The sequence below is a fragment of the Mustela lutreola genome, chromosome 4 (genome assembly GCF_030435805.1).
Source record: "Mustela lutreola isolate mMusLut2 chromosome 4, mMusLut2.pri, whole genome shotgun sequence".
NCBI classification, from domain to species: Eukaryota; Metazoa; Chordata; class Mammalia; order Carnivora; family Mustelidae; genus Mustela; species Mustela lutreola.
This window is the reverse complement of record NC_081293.1, coordinates 149,090,723-149,109,709: the sequence shown is the minus strand read 5'-3', so window position 1 is coordinate 149,109,709 and position 18,987 is coordinate 149,090,723. Positions and strand designations below refer to the sequence as shown.

General features: G+C 43.5%; 1 protein-coding gene across 1 annotated transcript in view; it reads right to left on the bottom strand.

Moving 5' to 3' along the window:
- The window catches only part of DNAH11 (dynein axonemal heavy chain 11), a 322,374-nt gene that overhangs the window by 1,549 nt on the left and 301,838 nt on the right, over positions 1 to 18,987 (bottom strand). The window contains exons 76-80 of the mRNA XM_059171331.1: positions 17,750 to 17,869; positions 7,605 to 7,847; positions 4,575 to 4,757; positions 4,372 to 4,487; positions 107 to 219 (exon numbers count right to left, since the gene is read on the bottom strand). Of these exons, the coding sequence (XP_059027314.1) occupies positions 107 to 219; positions 4,372 to 4,487; positions 4,575 to 4,757; positions 7,605 to 7,847; positions 17,750 to 17,869 (775 nt within the window). The remainder of the gene's footprint in view (positions 1 to 106; positions 220 to 4,371; positions 4,488 to 4,574; positions 4,758 to 7,604; positions 7,848 to 17,749; positions 17,870 to 18,987) is intronic.

Below are 18,987 nucleotides of genomic sequence, written 5' to 3'. Positions count from 1 at the left end.
CCCATTTCATGTGGCCCTTCCACTTGGAATTCTCCCTCTCTGGGCCCCTTTGCTGGCCCCTGCGTGATCCCTGGGGAGCAGGGCAAGAGGGCCCGGCAGCTCTTACCAGTTAGGAAGGACTCCGGGTTGAAGAAGCCCGAAAGCCACACCACAGCTGGGAGGGCAAGATCGTGGGTCCAGGTTTCGAGTTCCCGGCACCGTGAAAGGAGGTCATTAAACCTGGTAAACGCAAGGCAGGGAGACACAGACGTGCTCTTTAGTACGAGTTTTCCAATCCGCTGAGGTAGGTTCAAGGGAACATGGGACAGACGCACCACTGGTAACCAAAAACATCCTTAGATTTGCAAAACACCGTTCCTATAAAAAGCTCGATTTTGTTTCCTGTTGAAATTTTGTAACTATTACCATTAGGGACAGGAAACATGGGAATGTGGAAAATTCATGTCAACCTACTGAGTGACTTTAGGGATGGGTGGTGATCTCACATAGGTAGACTGTGTACAGGATTGGGGAAGGCTGCTGGGAAGGGCAGGGACGGTACCGCTGTGGCTGTGGTCTTCCCACTAACAGTTGTCGCCTGAAGAAGGGAAGACAGGTAATGAAGAGAAACAGCACCTCCCAGCCTCTACCTGCCTGTGAGAAAGTGATGGTTTTACCCAGGTTCTGAACTCATCAGCACAACAATTACGCAAGGGAGGCTACAGGAAAATGACTCTCTGATAAAATCAAACACATCAAGCTTTAAAACGTAAAATTGAGGGCTGTCCGAAAGAAAAGGAAGATGGAGCAGGGGTATGAGATGGAAGACAGCGCCAAGATCAAAGCCAGCAGGCAGTTCCCCAAGGGGGCGGGGCACCCAGGCTAGCTCCCAACTTTTCTGGGACCTGGTTGGGTTAAGGGTTGCAAAAGCAGCAGGGATGATGTTCACGGAGAAACCTGGGTCACTGCCAGGAAAATCCCTGCTCTTAGAACATGGCCCTTGTCCGCCCAATTTAAATTCTTTCAAATAGCTGCTGTAGGGAAAACCTACTTGAAGACAGGAGGGTGAAGAACAGGAAGAGATAGGAAAAGAAAAGACTTTCCATCTAAAAATGTTGCCACAAGGGGATAGGCATTGTAGCCAATTTACAGTAGGTTTTTAAACAAAAATGATTGCTTGTTCAAGTAGGATTAAGGTTTGGAAGGTAGAAAAAGGACATTAAGTAGAAAGAGTTCAGAGTAAGCATTTTTAAATGAAATGGGAAAAAGATTGGAAACAGTTCTAGGAAATTTGAGTTTTTCTCAATTACAAATTTGACTCTGAAGTTGGACATGCCGTGTTTCAGGAAAATTAGGCAGTGAATAATCAATACTAAGATACAGCTTAATACTGACTGAAGACGGAATCCTCCCAGGGAAACAGTCTTTTTTCCCTTCTCTGAGTCTTCTGCAGACACCCCCACAGCAGCATTTGATCAGAGAATGCTGTGCTGCCTACAAAGCCGCCCCACAATAATAAGGTTAATTTTTTTTTTTTTATAACCAGCCAGCCTGTCATTTGAATATAAAGACAACTGATTATATGGCATAAAAAACTTGTATCAAATCCAACAAACAAGAAGGCTGACAACCTAGCAAATAAACATAAGAAGAATCTGGGGGGTAAAAAAAAGACTCTTTGATAGGTTTAAACTCCTAAGAAACTAGAGTAATAGTCACAAAAACAGGAATTTATGAAACCAAGACTGATACTTCCCCTGCCCCCATATAAAGAACATGGAATTGAAAATTGATTTTGGACAATGAAATGTTAAAGGGCAAGGGGAAACACAATAAACTCCCCACCCCGCCAGATCAATGAAATCAACCAGGGTACAGCAGAACAAGACAACAGATTGAAAATAGAAGATTTCAGGTAGGTAAATACAATGAAGACAATGGGGGAAGGCAGTGTTGGGAGAGCGCTAAGAATTTTTCAGAGTGGAGGCAACAGGCAGACAAATCTACACATTTACAACCATTCGGTACTAATGGGGATATGTTTTAAAAAGTCCACACCTAAATAAAGGAGTAAAGTTGCAGAACGTCAAAGATGAAGAGAAAAATGTGAAAAATGTTCCAGAGAAAAGAGATTAGCTGTGAAGTGATGACAGGTACATTTACAGTCTCATTGGTTATAATAAATGCCAGCAAACAATGGAGTTACCAAACCACAGGGCTGAGAGAAAAATCATGGTATCCTAGAATTGTACATGTAGGTAAACTATGGAGCAAGAGTGAAGAAAATTCAGACACACAAAGAGCCCTGTTTACTCCCCACCACATAAGCTGAAAGCCCTGTTGTATATCTTGTCCTTTAGCAGGTAAGAGGACCCAGAACAAAGGAGCCCAGAATGAGCTATAAAAAGCAACAATGAACAAAGAAATCAATGTATGTTGCTAAAGTGAAAATAATTGACTAAAAACAAAACACAAATACTATGGTTTAAAGTAAGGTTGAATTACAGTTGCAGACCAGAAGAGGCTGATGTTCAGAGGGAGGTTAAAAGTGTTGACTTTACATTGTGTTAGAAAAATCAAGTGTGTAGGTTACAGTGTAAAGTGTCTCTGCTAAAATAACAGGAACTGGGGCACCTGGGTGGCTCAGTGGGTTAAAGCCTCTGCCTTCGGCTCAGGTCATGATCCCAGGATCTTGGGATCAAGCCCTGCATCAGGCTCTTTGCTCCGAAGGGAGCCTGCTTCCTCCCCTCTCTCTCTGCCTGCCTCTCTGCCTACTTGTGATCTTTGTCTGTCAAATAAATAAAATCTTAAAAAAAAAAAAAATAACAGGAACTGTACAGGGATAAATATGGAATAAAGAAAACTATTAGGGGGTGCCTGGGTGACTCAGTTGGACAGCTGACTCTCGATACCTGCTCTGGTCTTTATCTCAGGGTCCTGAGTTCAAGACCCACGTCGGGCTCCACACTGGGCATGGAGCCTACTTTAATAAAAGAAAAGTCAGGGGAGGGGAAAGGAACCCAGACAAACTGACAGAAGCTGGAAAAAAATTGGAATAAATGAGAAATACAGAAATCAGAAAGCACAAAATAAGATGGAAGTGACTCCAAAAATTACATTATAAAACTTAAGTGTAATGTAAATATTTTTAATTGGAAATACAAAATCTAATTTGGGATATCCATCGCATTCACAGAAATCCAGTGAATAGCTCTGTTCACTCTTCCCCCACCATGGTTATTGCTGTCATCTGTGTCCCTTCCACATTGCCCCTTCCGTTATGTTTGCACACAACCCACACAGCCAACATCTGGCTGCCTGGATGGCAGTTCTAAGGTGCAGTCATTTGAAAAATTTTCTAAAGATTCTGTTTTTTTACGTAATCTCTATGCCCAACATGGGGCTTGAACTCACAATCCAAGAGTTGCATGCTCTATCAACCAAGCCAGCCAGGTGCCCCTCATGTGGAATTCTGATGGAACTTTCCAGTTTAAGGCTCAGAGTAGCATTCTGGTTCATGGAAAAAAGATGGGAAAGGAAGAAAAAAAATTCTGGTACTGGAGAATACAGGAATAGAGAGAATCTTTGAAACTTCCTATGTTGACTACAAAAGCCAAGGAGCAGTTGGAGAGAGCACTGGCCATCAGGGAACTGTGAATTTTGGTCCTGGAATCTGGAACAGCTCTGCACTCACAACCATACACCCAAGCGGTCAGCTTTCCTGTATACTCAACCAGAACCTTTTTCATTGTTGTTGTTTTTAAAAGATTTCATTCATTTATATGCCAGAGAGAGAGAACATAAGCAGGGAGAGCAGCAGGCAGAACAGGTGGAGAAGCAAGAAGCCCGATGTGGGACTGGATCCCATGACACTGGGATCTTGACCATGACGCTGGGATCTTGACCTGAGCCAAAGGCAGCCACTGAACCTACTGAGCCACCCAGGCGCCCCTCTACTAAAATCTTTTCAAAGTTAGCTATGAGATGGCATTGGTAATCACTACCTTCGTAAATAAGCATATGAAATAACAGGAAAGCAAACTCAAGTTGCCTCCCATGGCCATTTAAATAATAATGAAGGAATGGTTACCTGCATTTTCCTGATGATAAACAGATACTAGGAAGATCAGGTATTTTGTCCAAGATCAAACAACAACTAAGGAAGGGGCAGCATGTGACTCTTGCTTTGACCCTAACTTTTCACTGATCTTTGCCTTTAAAGCAACACATGGAAAAGACTCCAGTGAAAGTGGTGGCGCTCTGTTTGCACGACCACAGGCCAGTAAATTCACTAAGTACACTCTTCATAGCTGCTCCAACGCGACAGGAACTGAGAACACCGAGCCAGCAGCCAGGCAGATACTGGCCGGGGGCCTGGGAGGGGCAACTCACCACTGCGCCAGGCCATACGTGGATGGATAAGCCAGTCTGCTCCAAGTGTCTGGGACGGTGTCATAACTCAGCTGGGACTGCTGGGCTTCCATCTCAGGAGAGAATGGCAGCTCCCCCTGGCACGGAGAAGAGAGGCCACACAGTCAGTGTCTTTGGACGTGGGTTAGATTTCAAACTGACTGCTTTTAAACTTGTAAACTTACCTTGCAACCAAGGTCTAACTGTTGAAGCGACACACGGATTTCCTGCAGGAGAATATTCATCCTTTCACACTCTTGGAAGCAAACAAGAACATAGGGGCTTCTGTTGGAGCTTTTTTGCATTATCTCTGCCATGTTGAACTCTTCTGGAAGTTTCTCCAAAATGTCATCCAAGATATTCCTAACCTTAAATCATTAACACACAAGATTTAGCTCCTCTGTGTTTCATTTTTAGTCATAGGAACCATGCCCTTGACATTTCAAAGAAGTCCCAGAATATATTCCACCACTCCCAAAGATGCCTGCTAACGCATTTAAGAGAGACCCACTACTCCCTGGATATGGGCGGACATGCACTGTGGACGAGCTCAACTACTTCTGCATCAAGGCAGCCCCTCCCCTTCTGCGGATCCCACCGGAAAGGAGCTACTCTTTGTCTGCAGTTTATTTGCTGTCAGCGTTTAAAGAATCGAAGAACTGTCATCATCATCTATGTTTCACTGGTATGCAAAGATGGAATCAGAGGAAGTAGAATCCCAACATTTAGGTACTATATTTGGTAATGTTCTGCTAATTAAAAAAGAAAAAAAAAAAAAACATTTGAAAAGTCACATGAACCAAAAATGCCCTTTAGGCTTGAGCTAATTCTGGTGAGTCTATGATGTGGCCCTCCCAACTGACATAGCCTAAAATTTTAGGAGCAATTTGGATCCACATTTCTAATACCAAGGGAGTCTCTCTGTCTTCTTTAATTACTGCCTTGAAGAAATAAAAGATTTATAAATTAAAGATGTGAAAATGTATGTAGTACTTCAATATACATATTTTTTCTCATCTTTTACTGGACTGGGGAAAACAAACGAATACCTAAAATGGACAAAAGATTTACGAGTACTGCCTGTCTTCAGCCTCAGGCAGCTTTCACTCTTTCCTTGCTTTCTTGCACTACTGACTGTGGTTCTGGAAGCCTAATCCCAAATTGCTTTAGCACCCTGGCAGGTTATTTTTCAGGTCCTGAAATCTTAAACTCACCTGCAGCATCTTTAGAAAGAATGAAACAGTATAGTAGGCAGGTTAGGTAAAAGAATGGCTTTTGGAATTAGCTAGAGTTTGGTTTCCTTCATTGTCCCTTTCTAGCAGTCTGACAAGTCCCCTAAACTTAAGTCTGGAATAGGGATCCTGATACTACTTGAAGCTATTAAGTGGCTTATTTGTAAAGCACGTCCTTTACTGCCTAGCATATAGTAAGCATCCAAAAGAGTCATTGCCACAATCTGTTTGCCTGTTCACTGTGTTGAGGCATCTACAGATTATTTGCTTCGCAGTTTCTGGTTTAATAGATGGCTTCTTTGTTGGAAAGATCAAAGCCCCAAAACTAAATGAAGACTTCATCCATCTCTCTGCTTCTATTAATAGAAAAAATAGAAAGCTTTTTCCAAATGGATGAACGTTTCCTTTTTATCTTAAAAAACAAAACATAATGACAGGGGTGCCTGGGTGGCTCAGTGGGTTAAAGCCTCTGCCTTCAGCTCGGGTCATGATCCCAGGGTCCTGGGATCGAGCCCCACATCAGGCTCTCTGCTCAGCAGGGAGCCTGCTTCCCCCTTCCCCCCCTTCCCCCTGCCACCTGCCTGCCTCTTTGCCTGTGATCTCTATCAAATAAATAAACAAAATCTTAAAACAAACAAACAAAGAGGTCTAACAATCATACAAGGAAAATGTTAGTATATAGAATAAAACACCCCACAACAAATTCTAAAGCCTCTAAATGACAACCAAGGGCCTCAGCAAATGGCCCTATTTCAAGAAATAATATGAAAATTCCTCAGATCTCACTATAATTAAATCTGATGGTTAGTGTGTTCCAACAACCTGAATCCTTGTCAGTCGAATCCTGATTAAATTGTGAGGGAAATGAGGGCTAATTTATCTGGGGGGAAAATAAACTAAATGTAAAACCAAATAAGACTTGATGTCTGTTTCTCATCCCTGTCGTTCTAGGATAATACATACCTTCAAAAGAATAATGCCAAAAGAAAAAAGAAATAATGCCAATCTCCCAAGATAATGTAAAATAGACACCATAACAAAATGACAGAGCCAAAAACACAGCGTGAAAGGCAAGTCACAGATTTGGAGATGTTTGCAATACAGCCATCTGACAAAGAATGTACAATGAGAATAGAGTCCTTACAAATCTGTGAGAAAAACACTGACAACAAAGAAATGGGCGAGCAGCTGGAACAGGCACTTCATATAAGATTACATCTAGATGACCAAGGTCATAGGAAAAAATGCTCAGCCTTAGTCCTTGACTAGGAATGCAGAGTTAAAACCAGAATGAATTAGTACTGCTAACACAACCCCAAGGATGGAGAGCAAATGAAATGTGCACACTGCTGGCGGGAGTGTAAGTGGTACAAACACTTTGGGAATATCTACTGAAGATATTTGGGAATATCTACTGAAGCTACACATTACATCCCACAATCCAGCCACTCCACTTCTGAGGAAAGGGGGTGAGGAATATTGGAGAACACCTCTGGGAGTTGCCTGTACCGGTTGACAAAAGACTCCAAGAATATTCATGGCTGTGATAAGTCAAAACAGTGAAAGACTAGAAATAACCCAAACATCCATCTACTATAGAATGAATTAAAGCATGAACTATATACATGTACAATAGAATACTAGACAAAATTGAGTCACTGGTCCATGCAACAATACAGACGAATCTCGTAAATGTAACATGGATTGAGAGGGGCTGCATGTGCACCAGGACGTACTGAAGGAACGCATCCATTTGACAAAGAAACAGAGGCAAAGCTCGTCTATGCTGATAGAGGTCAGGTTTGGGCAGAGGCAGAGGGATAGACTGAACCCAAGTGTTGGAAATGTTAAGAATTTTCACCTGGGTGGTGATTATATGGGTCTATGGAAAGGGAAAAAGCCATCGAGTGGTCCACTTAGATCACTCACTGTGAACATGTTACATGTTACATGTTACAGCGCAACAGAAAACAGACCGCCTACCTTCTCTTCCGCGGACTGCCCCAGCTCCTCACTGATGAGCGCATTCCTGGGCTGCAGCTCCAGCAACGTTCTGAAGAGCGTGTTGGACATCACTGTCAGGAGTTCTAGCTCAGCGTTTGCATGGAGGCCGTACAGTGCTGGGCTTTCTGGAGGCAGCTTCTCCTCTATGTACTGATGGTAGCCTGAGTAATCTAGGTTAGGTGGGGCTGCAAATCCCGGTGCCAGCATGAACTCCTCTTCAATCTTCAGCCACAAAGGGAAAAAGTCCGTTATGACAAGTCTAAAAGGAAATCACTCTTAGCATCCTAAGACACTTTGAGAACATGCTGGGTAGGAATGTCCAGCGCAATGCTGCATGGGGTGCAGGCTCTCTAAAATGTTTCATGATGCTTTTGTAACCCATCTTTTTGCCCCATGGAGGGCACCAGGCTGACCTCTGGTGGGGGCGGGGGGAAGGGGGTAGTCCAAGGAACACGTGAATCCTTGCCCCCAGAAGATGGAGTCTGCAGTTTGCTTGGGGCAACAAGATCCATGCACACGAAAGGCCAACTGGGTTCTGACCCATCTACTGCGTGATCACCCCATCACGTGCTCCCCGTCAGTGACTGTCCCAAACCTCTGCAAACATTCTGCAGAGAGAAACTGAGACTCAGAGTAATCCCCCACCGCCGCCCCCCAGGCAAGAGGCCTGATTTATATCTTCATTCTGCACACACTTTCTATGACTCTCTAGGCTTTGCTTTCCAAATGTACATACTTTTTCACAATAGGGCTTCGAATTATTTGATATGTGATACATACACATGTTATAAACACAGTTCCATGTACATATACTGAAAAACAGGACTGTGCGTATGTAACATTGTACAGGGCAGAATATATAGAGAATCCTATCAGTGCTGCCTCCTTACCTTTGAGCTACTCGGGACAGAGCCCGTGTTGCTCATCTCAAGATCCACAGACCCTGGGACCGCTGCTGGCACATACTGGTGCTCACTGAATGAGGCACAGGTGCCTAACGAACAGAAGGCTGGCATGATGAGGCATTGATCATGCCCATCTACTTCATTAAGGCGGGGGCAGTGGGTAGACATTCCATGTAGAGGAAGGTTCTTAACAAAGGCAATGAAGAGCAGCACCAAACCTGGACATGTGAACACGGTTCCTCAAAACATAGCAAAACAATTTATGCACCTTGTCCTCTCACCAAACATAAACTCAGTCAAGTGCTTAGAATTTTCTGGATCACTCAGCATCATCTCAAATCTTTTCTCAATTGTTTTTTAGTTCCCAGGGGCCATAACCTCCTCTTTCATTTTCCCAATCTCTCTTGCTATAAATTCTGTCTCGATGTGCTTAAATGGACAGTGGGATACTTTAACAATTTTTTAAAAGATTTTATTTATTTATTTGACAGAGAGAAATCACAAGTAGACGAAGAGGCAGGCAGAGAGAGAGAGGGAAGCAGGCTCCCTGCTGAGCAGAGAGCCCGATGCGGGACTCAATCCCAGGACCTTGAGATCGTGACCTGAGCCGAAGGCATTGGCTTAACCCACTGAGCCACCCAGGCGCCCCCAGTGGGACACTTTAAAAATCACTTACCGAATGTAGCTCCTTTATGCCTGGATTTTCTAAATCATTTTCTGAAATTGGGGTTCCTCTAATTGTGTATGTTATGCCACTGGTCCCCTCTCTCTCACCCGGAGACAAAGTAGGTATTCGCAGATTGTTACTGGATACTAGGTACTCACCACCTAGTGCAGCCTAACAAGCCTCTGGAGTATAAAAGTTTCATCTCTTCTAGTTCTTAAGAAACTCCAAGTCTGATGGGGACAAAGGAAGTGATTTTCTATACAACCAGGTCAGCTGTGAGTACTGACAGCTTGTTCGTTCTCAGACCTGCCATCGCCAGTTTCCCAGAGGGCCTGTGTCCTTACTGACGATCCTCACTGGTGGCTGTGAACTCCAGAAGGCGTTTTAAATATTGGAGATGGCACTTGTTCTGCACTAGGAAGAGTTCCAAGTTAAGCTACTCTTTCATTTCGTGAGAAACAGGAGCAACTTGGACCATCTCCCCGCCAGTATCTGTTAGCATGGTTTATTTCACTCATTTATCTGCACTTTCTAGCACTTCATTTTTAGAAATCAGACTAATCCATTTCTTTTTTCTTTAAATATTTCACGTATTTATTTGAGAGGCAGTGCACACACGCACAAGCAGAGGGAAGGGCAGAGGGAGAGAGAGGGAGAAACGGGCTCCCTGCTGAGCAGAGGGCCCGATGCGGGGCTCGATTCCAGGACCCTGGGATCATGACCTTAAGGCAGATGCTTAACTGCCTGAGCCACCAGGGTCCCTAAGAATAATCCATTTCAATCTCACCTGTTCAAGGTGACCGAAACAAAACTGTGAGGGAGATTTTAACTTGTATTATTAGTCTATGAGATAATTTATTCAAAACAGAGATATGGGCACAAAATACAAATAATGAAACCAGAAATTAGAATACATATATACAAACCAGACTTTGGTCCCTGCAAACAAGGACTTGATCTTCCCTGTAAGGGCTCACTAGACTGTTGAAAGAAATCTTAAAAGCCAGTTAAATTGTCCTTCCATGAAAGACAGAAAGTTAGAAACAGAGTTTCAAGCAAAGAAACCAAGAAGTGGAACTGCTTAGAAATGTTAAGACGCCATGGGGACTAGAAGGAGCAAGGAGGGCCTGCTCCTATAGTGCTGGTGGGAACGCAAATGGTCTGTACTTTCTGGAGAGACAGTTAAGCAGTCTTTTTACAAACACGGGAAGAGTGCTTTTATATGTTCGTTAATGAGCAAAACACAAGAAAACCACAACGGAAAGGCAAAGGCTTGAGGTTTCTGTTCAGCCAGACATGGTGCAGTTCCCATCCCTGAGTGGGTTGGTGGCTGGAGGCCTTAAAATATGACAGTTTATCTGAGTTTCAGTCTCATCAGTGAAATATCACTCTTACTAGCAACCTAATGATCATGACTGGGAATTTAAAGACCATATATGCAAACAGCTAAGCATGTAAGTAGGCTTTGATGTTCGTTTGGGTCTTTTCTGTGTCCTGGGAATAGACATGATTATTTCAAACATATTCTGATTTTCTGGGAGGAAACACAACCTGAGGAATGTTCCACTGTACATTCCTACTGTGATGTCAAAAAGGCAAAGTTCGAAAAATGAGTCTTTGTTCATGTAGGTGTTTACCTGTTCTCTTTCTCCTTTAAGAAAACTGTAAAGGGACATAGTGAAAAGAAGGGCCATCTGTACCCAAATATTCATAGCAGCAATGGCCACAGTTGCCAAACTGTGGAAAGAACCAAGATGCCCTTCAACAGACGAATGATTAAGGAAGATGTGGTCCATATATGCAATGGAGTATTGTGCCTCCATCAGAAAGGATGAATACCCAACTTTTATCAACATGGGTGGGACCGGAGGAGATTATGCTGAGTGAAATAAGTCAAGCAGAGACAGTCAATTATCATATGGTTTCACTCATAGTGGAGGATAAGGAATAACATGGAGGACATTAGGAGAAGGAAAGGAAAAGTGAGTTGGGGGAAATTGGAGGGGGAACCAAACCATGAGAGACTGTGGACTCTGAGAAACAAACAGAGTTTTGGAGGGGAGGGGTGAGGGTTGGGGGTTAGGGTGAGCCTGGTGGTAGGTATTATGGAGGGCATGTATTGCATGGAGCACTGGGTGTGGTGCATAAACAATGAATCTTGGAACACTGAAAAAAATTAAATTAAAAAAAAGAAAGAAAACTGTAAAGGTTTCCATGTGCTCAAGGAGCTCTGTGAATCCTGGTTCTGAATCCTTTCCTACCCAAGACTTTTATGAAAATCTGCTGCTTGGTGATGAGGCCAGAAGAGTAGAGCGCTCTGCATATGGACCTTTGGGGGAGGTTATTTGAGGAGGTTATTGTTACTCCTCAAAGAGTCAATAATTCTAAAGAGACATTTCTCCAAAGAAGACTAATGAATTGCCAATAAGCACATGAAAAGATGCTCAGCATGGTTAGTGTCTAGAGGAATGCCAACCAAAACCACAACAAGGTACCACTTCACACCTACCAGGATGGCTTAAGAAAAAAAAAAAAAAGGGATAACAAGAGTGTCAGCAGAGAAGTGGAGAGTATAGAACCTGATACGCTGCTGGTGGGGATATAAAATGGTGCATCCACTTTGGAAAAATCATATGGCAGTTCCTTAAAATGTTAAACAGAGTTACCTTATGATCCAACAATTTCATTCCTAGGTATACACCCAAAGGAAATGCAAATGTATGTCCACACAAACGCCTGTTCATAAGTGTTCATTAGCAGCATTACTGCTAATAGCCAAAAAACAGAAACAACCCAAATGCCCATCAGCTGATGAATGCATAAAGAAAATGGTGCATACAATGGAATATGATTTGGCCATAAAAAGGAAACAATGACATATACTATAGCATAGGTGAACCTTGAAAACATTACATTAAGAGAAAGGTAGCAAATACAGAAGGCTGTGTATCATTCTATTTACATAAAATATCCAGAACAGGCAAACCCAGAGACAAAAAGTAGTTGCCTGGGGCTGGGGAGTCGGGGAGAACATGGCGAGTGACTCCTAATGGGTAAAGGGTTTTCTGTGGGGGGTGACGAGGTGTCTAAAACAGACTGTGGTGACGGCACAGCTGTGAATATGCCTAAAGCCTTTGGATTGTCCAAGTGGAATTGGTAAACTTCTCTTTGAATTTGTCTCAATAAAGTTATTTGAAAAAATTAATGGCATTGTGCTCAAAGAGAATGAGACTCCGCATGATGCCCCCCCCCCCAAATCATCAAGGATTTGAAGTCATTTTTACAGAAATCAGTGTCAGGCGCAATTATTAGGCACTGGGAAAGCCAGCATCTCGCCTGACTCTGGAGGACTATGGTCCTTCTTACATTTTGCTTTCTGGCATTTAATAAAAGCCCCACCTCTTATGCTGCCTCTCCAAGGAGTCCTGCCTAGGTTAGCCCCCAGCTCAGTCTGAACCTAAACACATGCATTTGCCCTTTGCCTTTTGAGTAAAAAATGCCATGACCCCAAAGTGCTGTAAGGGATTTTCAGAAATTACTCAAGGGTAAATTCTATCATCATGAGGTCTTCAGAGCTGACAGGTACTGGAGTGATTTTCTAGACAGTACCCTCATTTTGTAAATCAATAAACTGAGGCACAAGGAGGTCCTGCACAAAGCTGGACAGCAAGTTAGTGGCAGAACCAGAACCTAGAGCTCCCGGATTGCCCGGTTTTGTTCACGGCAGCCCCCTGGGCACCCACTGCGCAAAGCACAGACACAAGTCAGTGGATCGGTGCCCCAAGCTCCAGATACTGCACACAGATCAGCATTCCAACTGATGCAGCGTGGGGCAGACATAGCCTGCGGTCCGTGCAGTCTGACTGCGAGCTCGAATTCTGGTTTAGCTACTTACCAACTGTCTGACCTGTGGGAATCTGGGTTTCTTCTCTGATTACGAGGGATATTAATACCTACTTGGCAGGATGATGGTGCAGCCCGAAAATAACACACATGAGATGTGGAGTGCTGATCCCCGGCACAGAGCAAGTGTTTAATAAATTGTTTCCATTGTTATAATCACAGATTAAATCTAGCCAAGTATGCAAGAGATAGCATGGAAACTTACACTTAATAATAAAAGACCTTCCAATTATTAAGCATGTTGTTCTAACACTGCACCAATGTTTAAACCTAACACCAAACCTATGAAATGGGCCATTCTTATTCAGTAGACGAAACTGAGACTCAGGGGAGGGGCCTACAATAAAAGCAAATACAGGGAGAATTGAGTGCGAACACTAGTATATTTTTTTAAAGATTTTATTTATTTATTTGACAGAGAGAGAGAGGGGGAGAGAGAGAGATCACAAGCAGGCAGAGAGAGAGGGAGAAGTAGGCTCCCTGGTGAGCAGAGAGCCCAATGTGGGGCTCGATCCCAGGACCCTGAGATCATGACCTGAGCCAAAGGCAGGGGCTTAACCCACTGAGCCACCCAGGTGCCCCCTAGTATTGTTTTTTATCTCAAAGCCCAGCCTCCTAATGGTTACTTTGTATTACCAGAAGAGTTTTTAATATATGACAACCTTCAGGTGACCTGATACCTTATTTTCTAAAAGTAATTTTCTGTTACTCATTTAGCATTGCCATGTGCATGCTTTAGGTGAGAGAATAATATTAATAAATAATTCCCTACCTCTTGCTAGAGACCTGGGAGGCACACTGCCATCAGGGAACCCTCTCCCAGGGTCTCTGTCACTTATCCAGCAAGAAACCCACCCATCCCCCTCACAGGACAACACCATGAAGGCATTCTGGGCTGAGCTTTAAATTCCACACCATTAATGAGTTGCTTTTCTGATTATGGTTCAGTGCAACCAGAGGTACTAATTTCTAAATAAGTTAACCAACGTGAGGGGCACCTGGGTGGCTCCATCATTAAGCATCTGCCTTTGGCTCAGGTCATGATCCCAGGGTCCTTGGGTTGAGCCCAGCATCCAGCTCCCTGCTCAGCGGGAAGCCTTCTTCTCCCTCTCCCACTCTTCCTCTTATGTTCTCTTTCTCCTCACTGTGTCTCTGTCAAATAAATAAATAAAATCTTAAAAAAAAAAAAAAAAACAAAAACCAACAAACCCAACATGAGAAGTGGTGAAAAGACGTCCTGCAGATGCACAGGTGTTAGATCAAGCTCCTGAAATAAACAGCAAGAGTGAGACACATCTGCAAGAGAACAGAGTAACTGGGATGTTGCAGTGTTTTTCTGCCACCAAGTAGCAAGGGTTTGAACTTCCTCTGTTGAGCTGAGAAGTGGTACTGTCCGGGGAGGAAGCCAGACAGCAAAGGAAGCATTTTGAGCCTGAAAACATCAGCAGATCTGCACGGAGGGTGGATACCTACATTTCTAAAGGGCTCACCCACACTCCGCTGCTGCCCCTCTGTGTTCATTGTACCGCTGTTCGAATGGTAGTTCAGACTTGGCAAGGTTAATGGACTGTCTAGTTTGGCAACAGTCATTCGCTCCCTGTCCTCAGGCCCGAGCCAGAGAGGGAACACCAGCATGAGCTTCTCACTCTGCCCCGTGACCTCCACCACCGCTTGGAGAAATCAACCTCTGTAAAGGTCACATGCCTGAAACTGTTTATAGCTTTCCCATCTCCATGGTAACCTGCTCCCAGACCTCTTCTGAGGAGGGATTTTGAATTGGAGTAAATTGACAGTGTCTCTGTGACCTGTGAAATCCTGCTCATTAGAACTAAGGAAACACTTGGGAGACTCACGGCAACGGAAACAAATAATGATCACGTGGCAGGAAAGGTGGTTGGTTTTGGTTTTTTTGGGGTTTTTTTGGCACTGTCCCCAAATTCTTTAACATTACTAAAAGCAGTAAAAAACAAAATCTGTCCTCAGTTTTCTATATTAGACAACAGATAGTACACATTTTCTTCTTCTTCTTTTTTAAAGATTTTATTTATTTATTTGACAGAGATCACAAGTAGGCAGAGAGAGAGAGAGAAGCAGGCTCCCTGCTGAGCAGAGAGCCCGATGCGGGACTCGATCCCAGGACCCTGAGATCATGACCTGAGCCGAAGGCAGCGGCTTAACCCACTGAGCCACCCAGGCACCCCCAGATAATACACATTTTCTATTACATGATTATTTAGTTCTCAAAATGGACTTGAGGAAGGGGATCAAAAACTACGTAATACTTTTATGAGATGAAGTTCTCAGAGAAATTATCAACAGGAGGTGGCTCAAACAATGAAAAAATATGCACAACTTTGTTATTTTTTATAGTCCTTAGCATATTTGCTTTTTAAAGCTTATATTTAGGGGCACTTGGGTGGCTCAGTGGGTAAAAGCCTCTGCCTTCAGCTCAGGTCATGATCTCGGGGTCCTGGGATCGAGCCCCACATCAGGCTCTCTGCTCAGTGGGGAGCCCGCTTCCCCCACCCCCTCTCTCTACCTGCCTCTCTGCCTACTTGTGATCTCTGTCTGTCAAATAAATAAATAAAATCTTTAAAAAAAAAATAAAGCTTATATTTAAATTCCGGTTAACATATCATGTAGTATGAGTTTTAAGTGTACAATACAGATTCAACACTTCCATACATCCACCGTGCTCATCCCAAGTGCCCCCCCAATCCCCATCACCTATTTCACCCATCCCCCATCCACCTAAACCATCAGTTTGTTCTCTATAGTGAAGAGGCTGTTTCTTGGTTTGCTTCTTTTCTTCCTTTGCGCCTTTCTTTTGTTAAATTCCACACGCGTGAAATCATGTGGAATCACTTGTCTTTCTCTGACTTACTTCCTTTGGCATTTATATGCTCTAGCTCCATCCGTGTCCTTGCACATGGCAAGATCCCTTCATTTTTATGGTTAACAGCCCACTGTCATATAGACACCACTGCTTCTTTATCCACTGGATGGACACTTGGACTGTTTCCACAATGTGGCAATTGTAGATAATGCTGCTATAAACATCGGGGTGCATGTGTTCCTCTGAATTAGTTTTTGTATTTTCTGGGTAGATTCCTAGCAGTGCAATTGCTTGATCATAGGGTAGTTCTTCCCCCCGGCCCCAACATTTTATTTATTTGAGAGAGAGTACATGAGCAGGGGAGAGGGAGAGAGGTAGAAGGAGAGGGACAAGAAGACTCTCTGTTGAGCAGGGAGCCTAATATGGGGCTCGATCCCAAGACCTCGAGATCACAACTAGAGCTGAAGTCGGGCCACCCAGGTGTCCCCCATGGGGTAGTTCTATTTTTAACTTTTTGGGAAAACTTCCTATTGTTTTCCAGAGTGGCTGTACCAGCTTGCATTCCCACCAACCATACTGGAGGGTTCCCCTTGCTCCCCATTCTCACCGACATCTGTTGTTTCTTGTGTTGCTGATTTTAGCCATTCTGACTGGTGTGAGGTGGTAGCTCATTGTAGTTTTGATTTGTGTCTCCCTGATGAGGAATAATGTTGAGCATCTTTCCACATGTCTGTTGGCCATTGGTAGGTCTTCTTTGGAAAAATGTCGATTCATGTCTTCTGCCCAATTTTCAGTTGGATTATTTGTTTTTTGAGTGTTGAGTTTTAGAAATTCTTTATATATTCTGGTAACCACTAACCCTTAACCAGACACATCACTTGCAAATATCTTCTCCTATTCTATAGGCTTTTAGTTTTATTGAATGTGTCCTTCCTGTGCAGGAGCTTTTTGTTTTGATAAAGTCTCAATAGTTTATTTTTGCTTTTGTTTCCCTTGCCTAAGGATGCCTATTAGAAAGATGGTGCTCTGGCTGATGTCAAAGAAATGACATGGCACACCTTTAAAAATAGTTGGTATCCTGTTCAAGTGTGAAAAGAGATGTAGGGCGCCCTGTGTTTCCATGAAATAGGCAATGCCCATGATCTCCAAGGGTTACTCCTAAGATTCAGCCAGTTTCCGTGAGGGTCCTTTGTCTGGGTGTGGAACATGAGGACTCACAGATAAATCAGCGAGGAGGTCTTACTGAAACAGATTTGGATTTCACAGATCTGAGATGGCGCCCCACACTCTGCATTTCTGGGGCATGTGGGTGGCTCATTGGGTTACGCTTTTGACTCTTGGTTTCGGCTCAGGACATGATCTCTTGGGTCCAGAGATGGAGCTCTGTATGGGGATTCATGCTTAGTGGAGAGTCTGCTTGAAGAGTCTCACTCTCTGCCCCTCCCCCGACTCACATGCCTGCATGCTCTCTTTCTCTCAAATAAATAATAAATCTTAAAAAACAACAACAACAACAACAACACTCTTCATTTCTAACAAACTTCCAAACTCTGACAGTGGCAAGTATATACTTGCAAAAGGTCAAGATTCCTCAGTAATATTTAAGAAGTATTTATATAGTGATGTTATTTTAAAAGATTCTTAATCAAGAAGCCCCTGGCTGGCTCAGCTGGTGAAGCATGTGATTCTGGATCTTGGAGTTGTGAGTTCGAGCCCCATGTTGGGTGCAGAGATTAAATAAATAAAACTTAAAAAATATTTTAAATCCTTACTAGGATTTTCTCTTCTGTAAATGACATATAAAATGTCTTACCAGAGATGGATTCATGAATTCTTCCAAGTACGCCCGACACAGTTTGCGATCCCAGTCATCTGTGATGTGGCCTCCATACATGATCTCACCAAAGAGGTAACGGAGGTCTTCCCATGGGACCTGGGAAGGACAGCACATAGATGTTCACCGCCAGACCCCCAGCATCTGCCTCAGACACGCCAATCAGCAGTACACGCCTCTCTCCAAGTACCTCTAACACCATGTTTCCCCAAATCCCCACCAACGGGAGCATTTAAAAGAGGTTCAAAAATGGTCTAGGTTTCTCCACAGAATTTCTTGACAGAATTACATTCGGGGTGTTTAAATACATTTGGTGAAAATTCACGAACACTGAATGCAGATTTTAAAGCAATTATTCCTAGAACATGCCACGCAGGGAAACTTGATAAATTCAAAATCTCATCCAAAAATTGGGAAAAGGTATTAGTTCACAGGGCCTTTGTGGTACGTCACGTTTTTAGGATGTGATAGCAGGTTTTAGGATCCATTTAGGCAAATGAAGAAAACCTTATACAATCTGCATTTGGGGGATGTTTAAGATGCCCTCTCCTTGTAAAAATCCCAGCAAACCAAACCCCCTGCTGCAGACTGATTTGAGGGTTTGGTTCATGGCACGACTGGCCTACTCCTTGACTGTTCTAAGGGTTCTGACTAATGACTGGACCATGTGGTCTTCAGGAAATACCAGTATCTCCTCTCTATTTGGCTTAGCAGGATTTGAAGCCTCTCTCTGCTACCCTTTAGCTTCCTCAGGGTTTGCAAAACATGCCAGTCTGTGATGAAGCCTTTCCAGACAGGAACCTTTATACCCTCAGGGGCAGTAGATTGCCTCCCAACAGTTCAACTAAAAACTTAATTATAGCCTTCGTGGGTTGCACGATGTGACAGAACAAGTAAAATTGCTTCAACTATTCCAAATGTACTGGTTACAAGTTTATTTGAATTTGAATAAATGAACCTCAAAGAGGTCTTTCTTTAAAGCTGCTCTGAGGTGGGTGAGGAATACGGGAGAAGCGAGCGGACTGAAGCAGGCTCCCGGAACCACCCCGGGGGAACCTTCCACGTCACCCTCATGAAGTGGATGGGCGACAGAGACTTCTCTGTTTCGTTTCCCTGAGGTACGGGCTGTGCGTTCTATCAGCGGATATGCACCACCCTCAAGATTTTCATCAGCTGGGGCTCTATTATTATCTATTATCAATAACTGACGCTCTTCC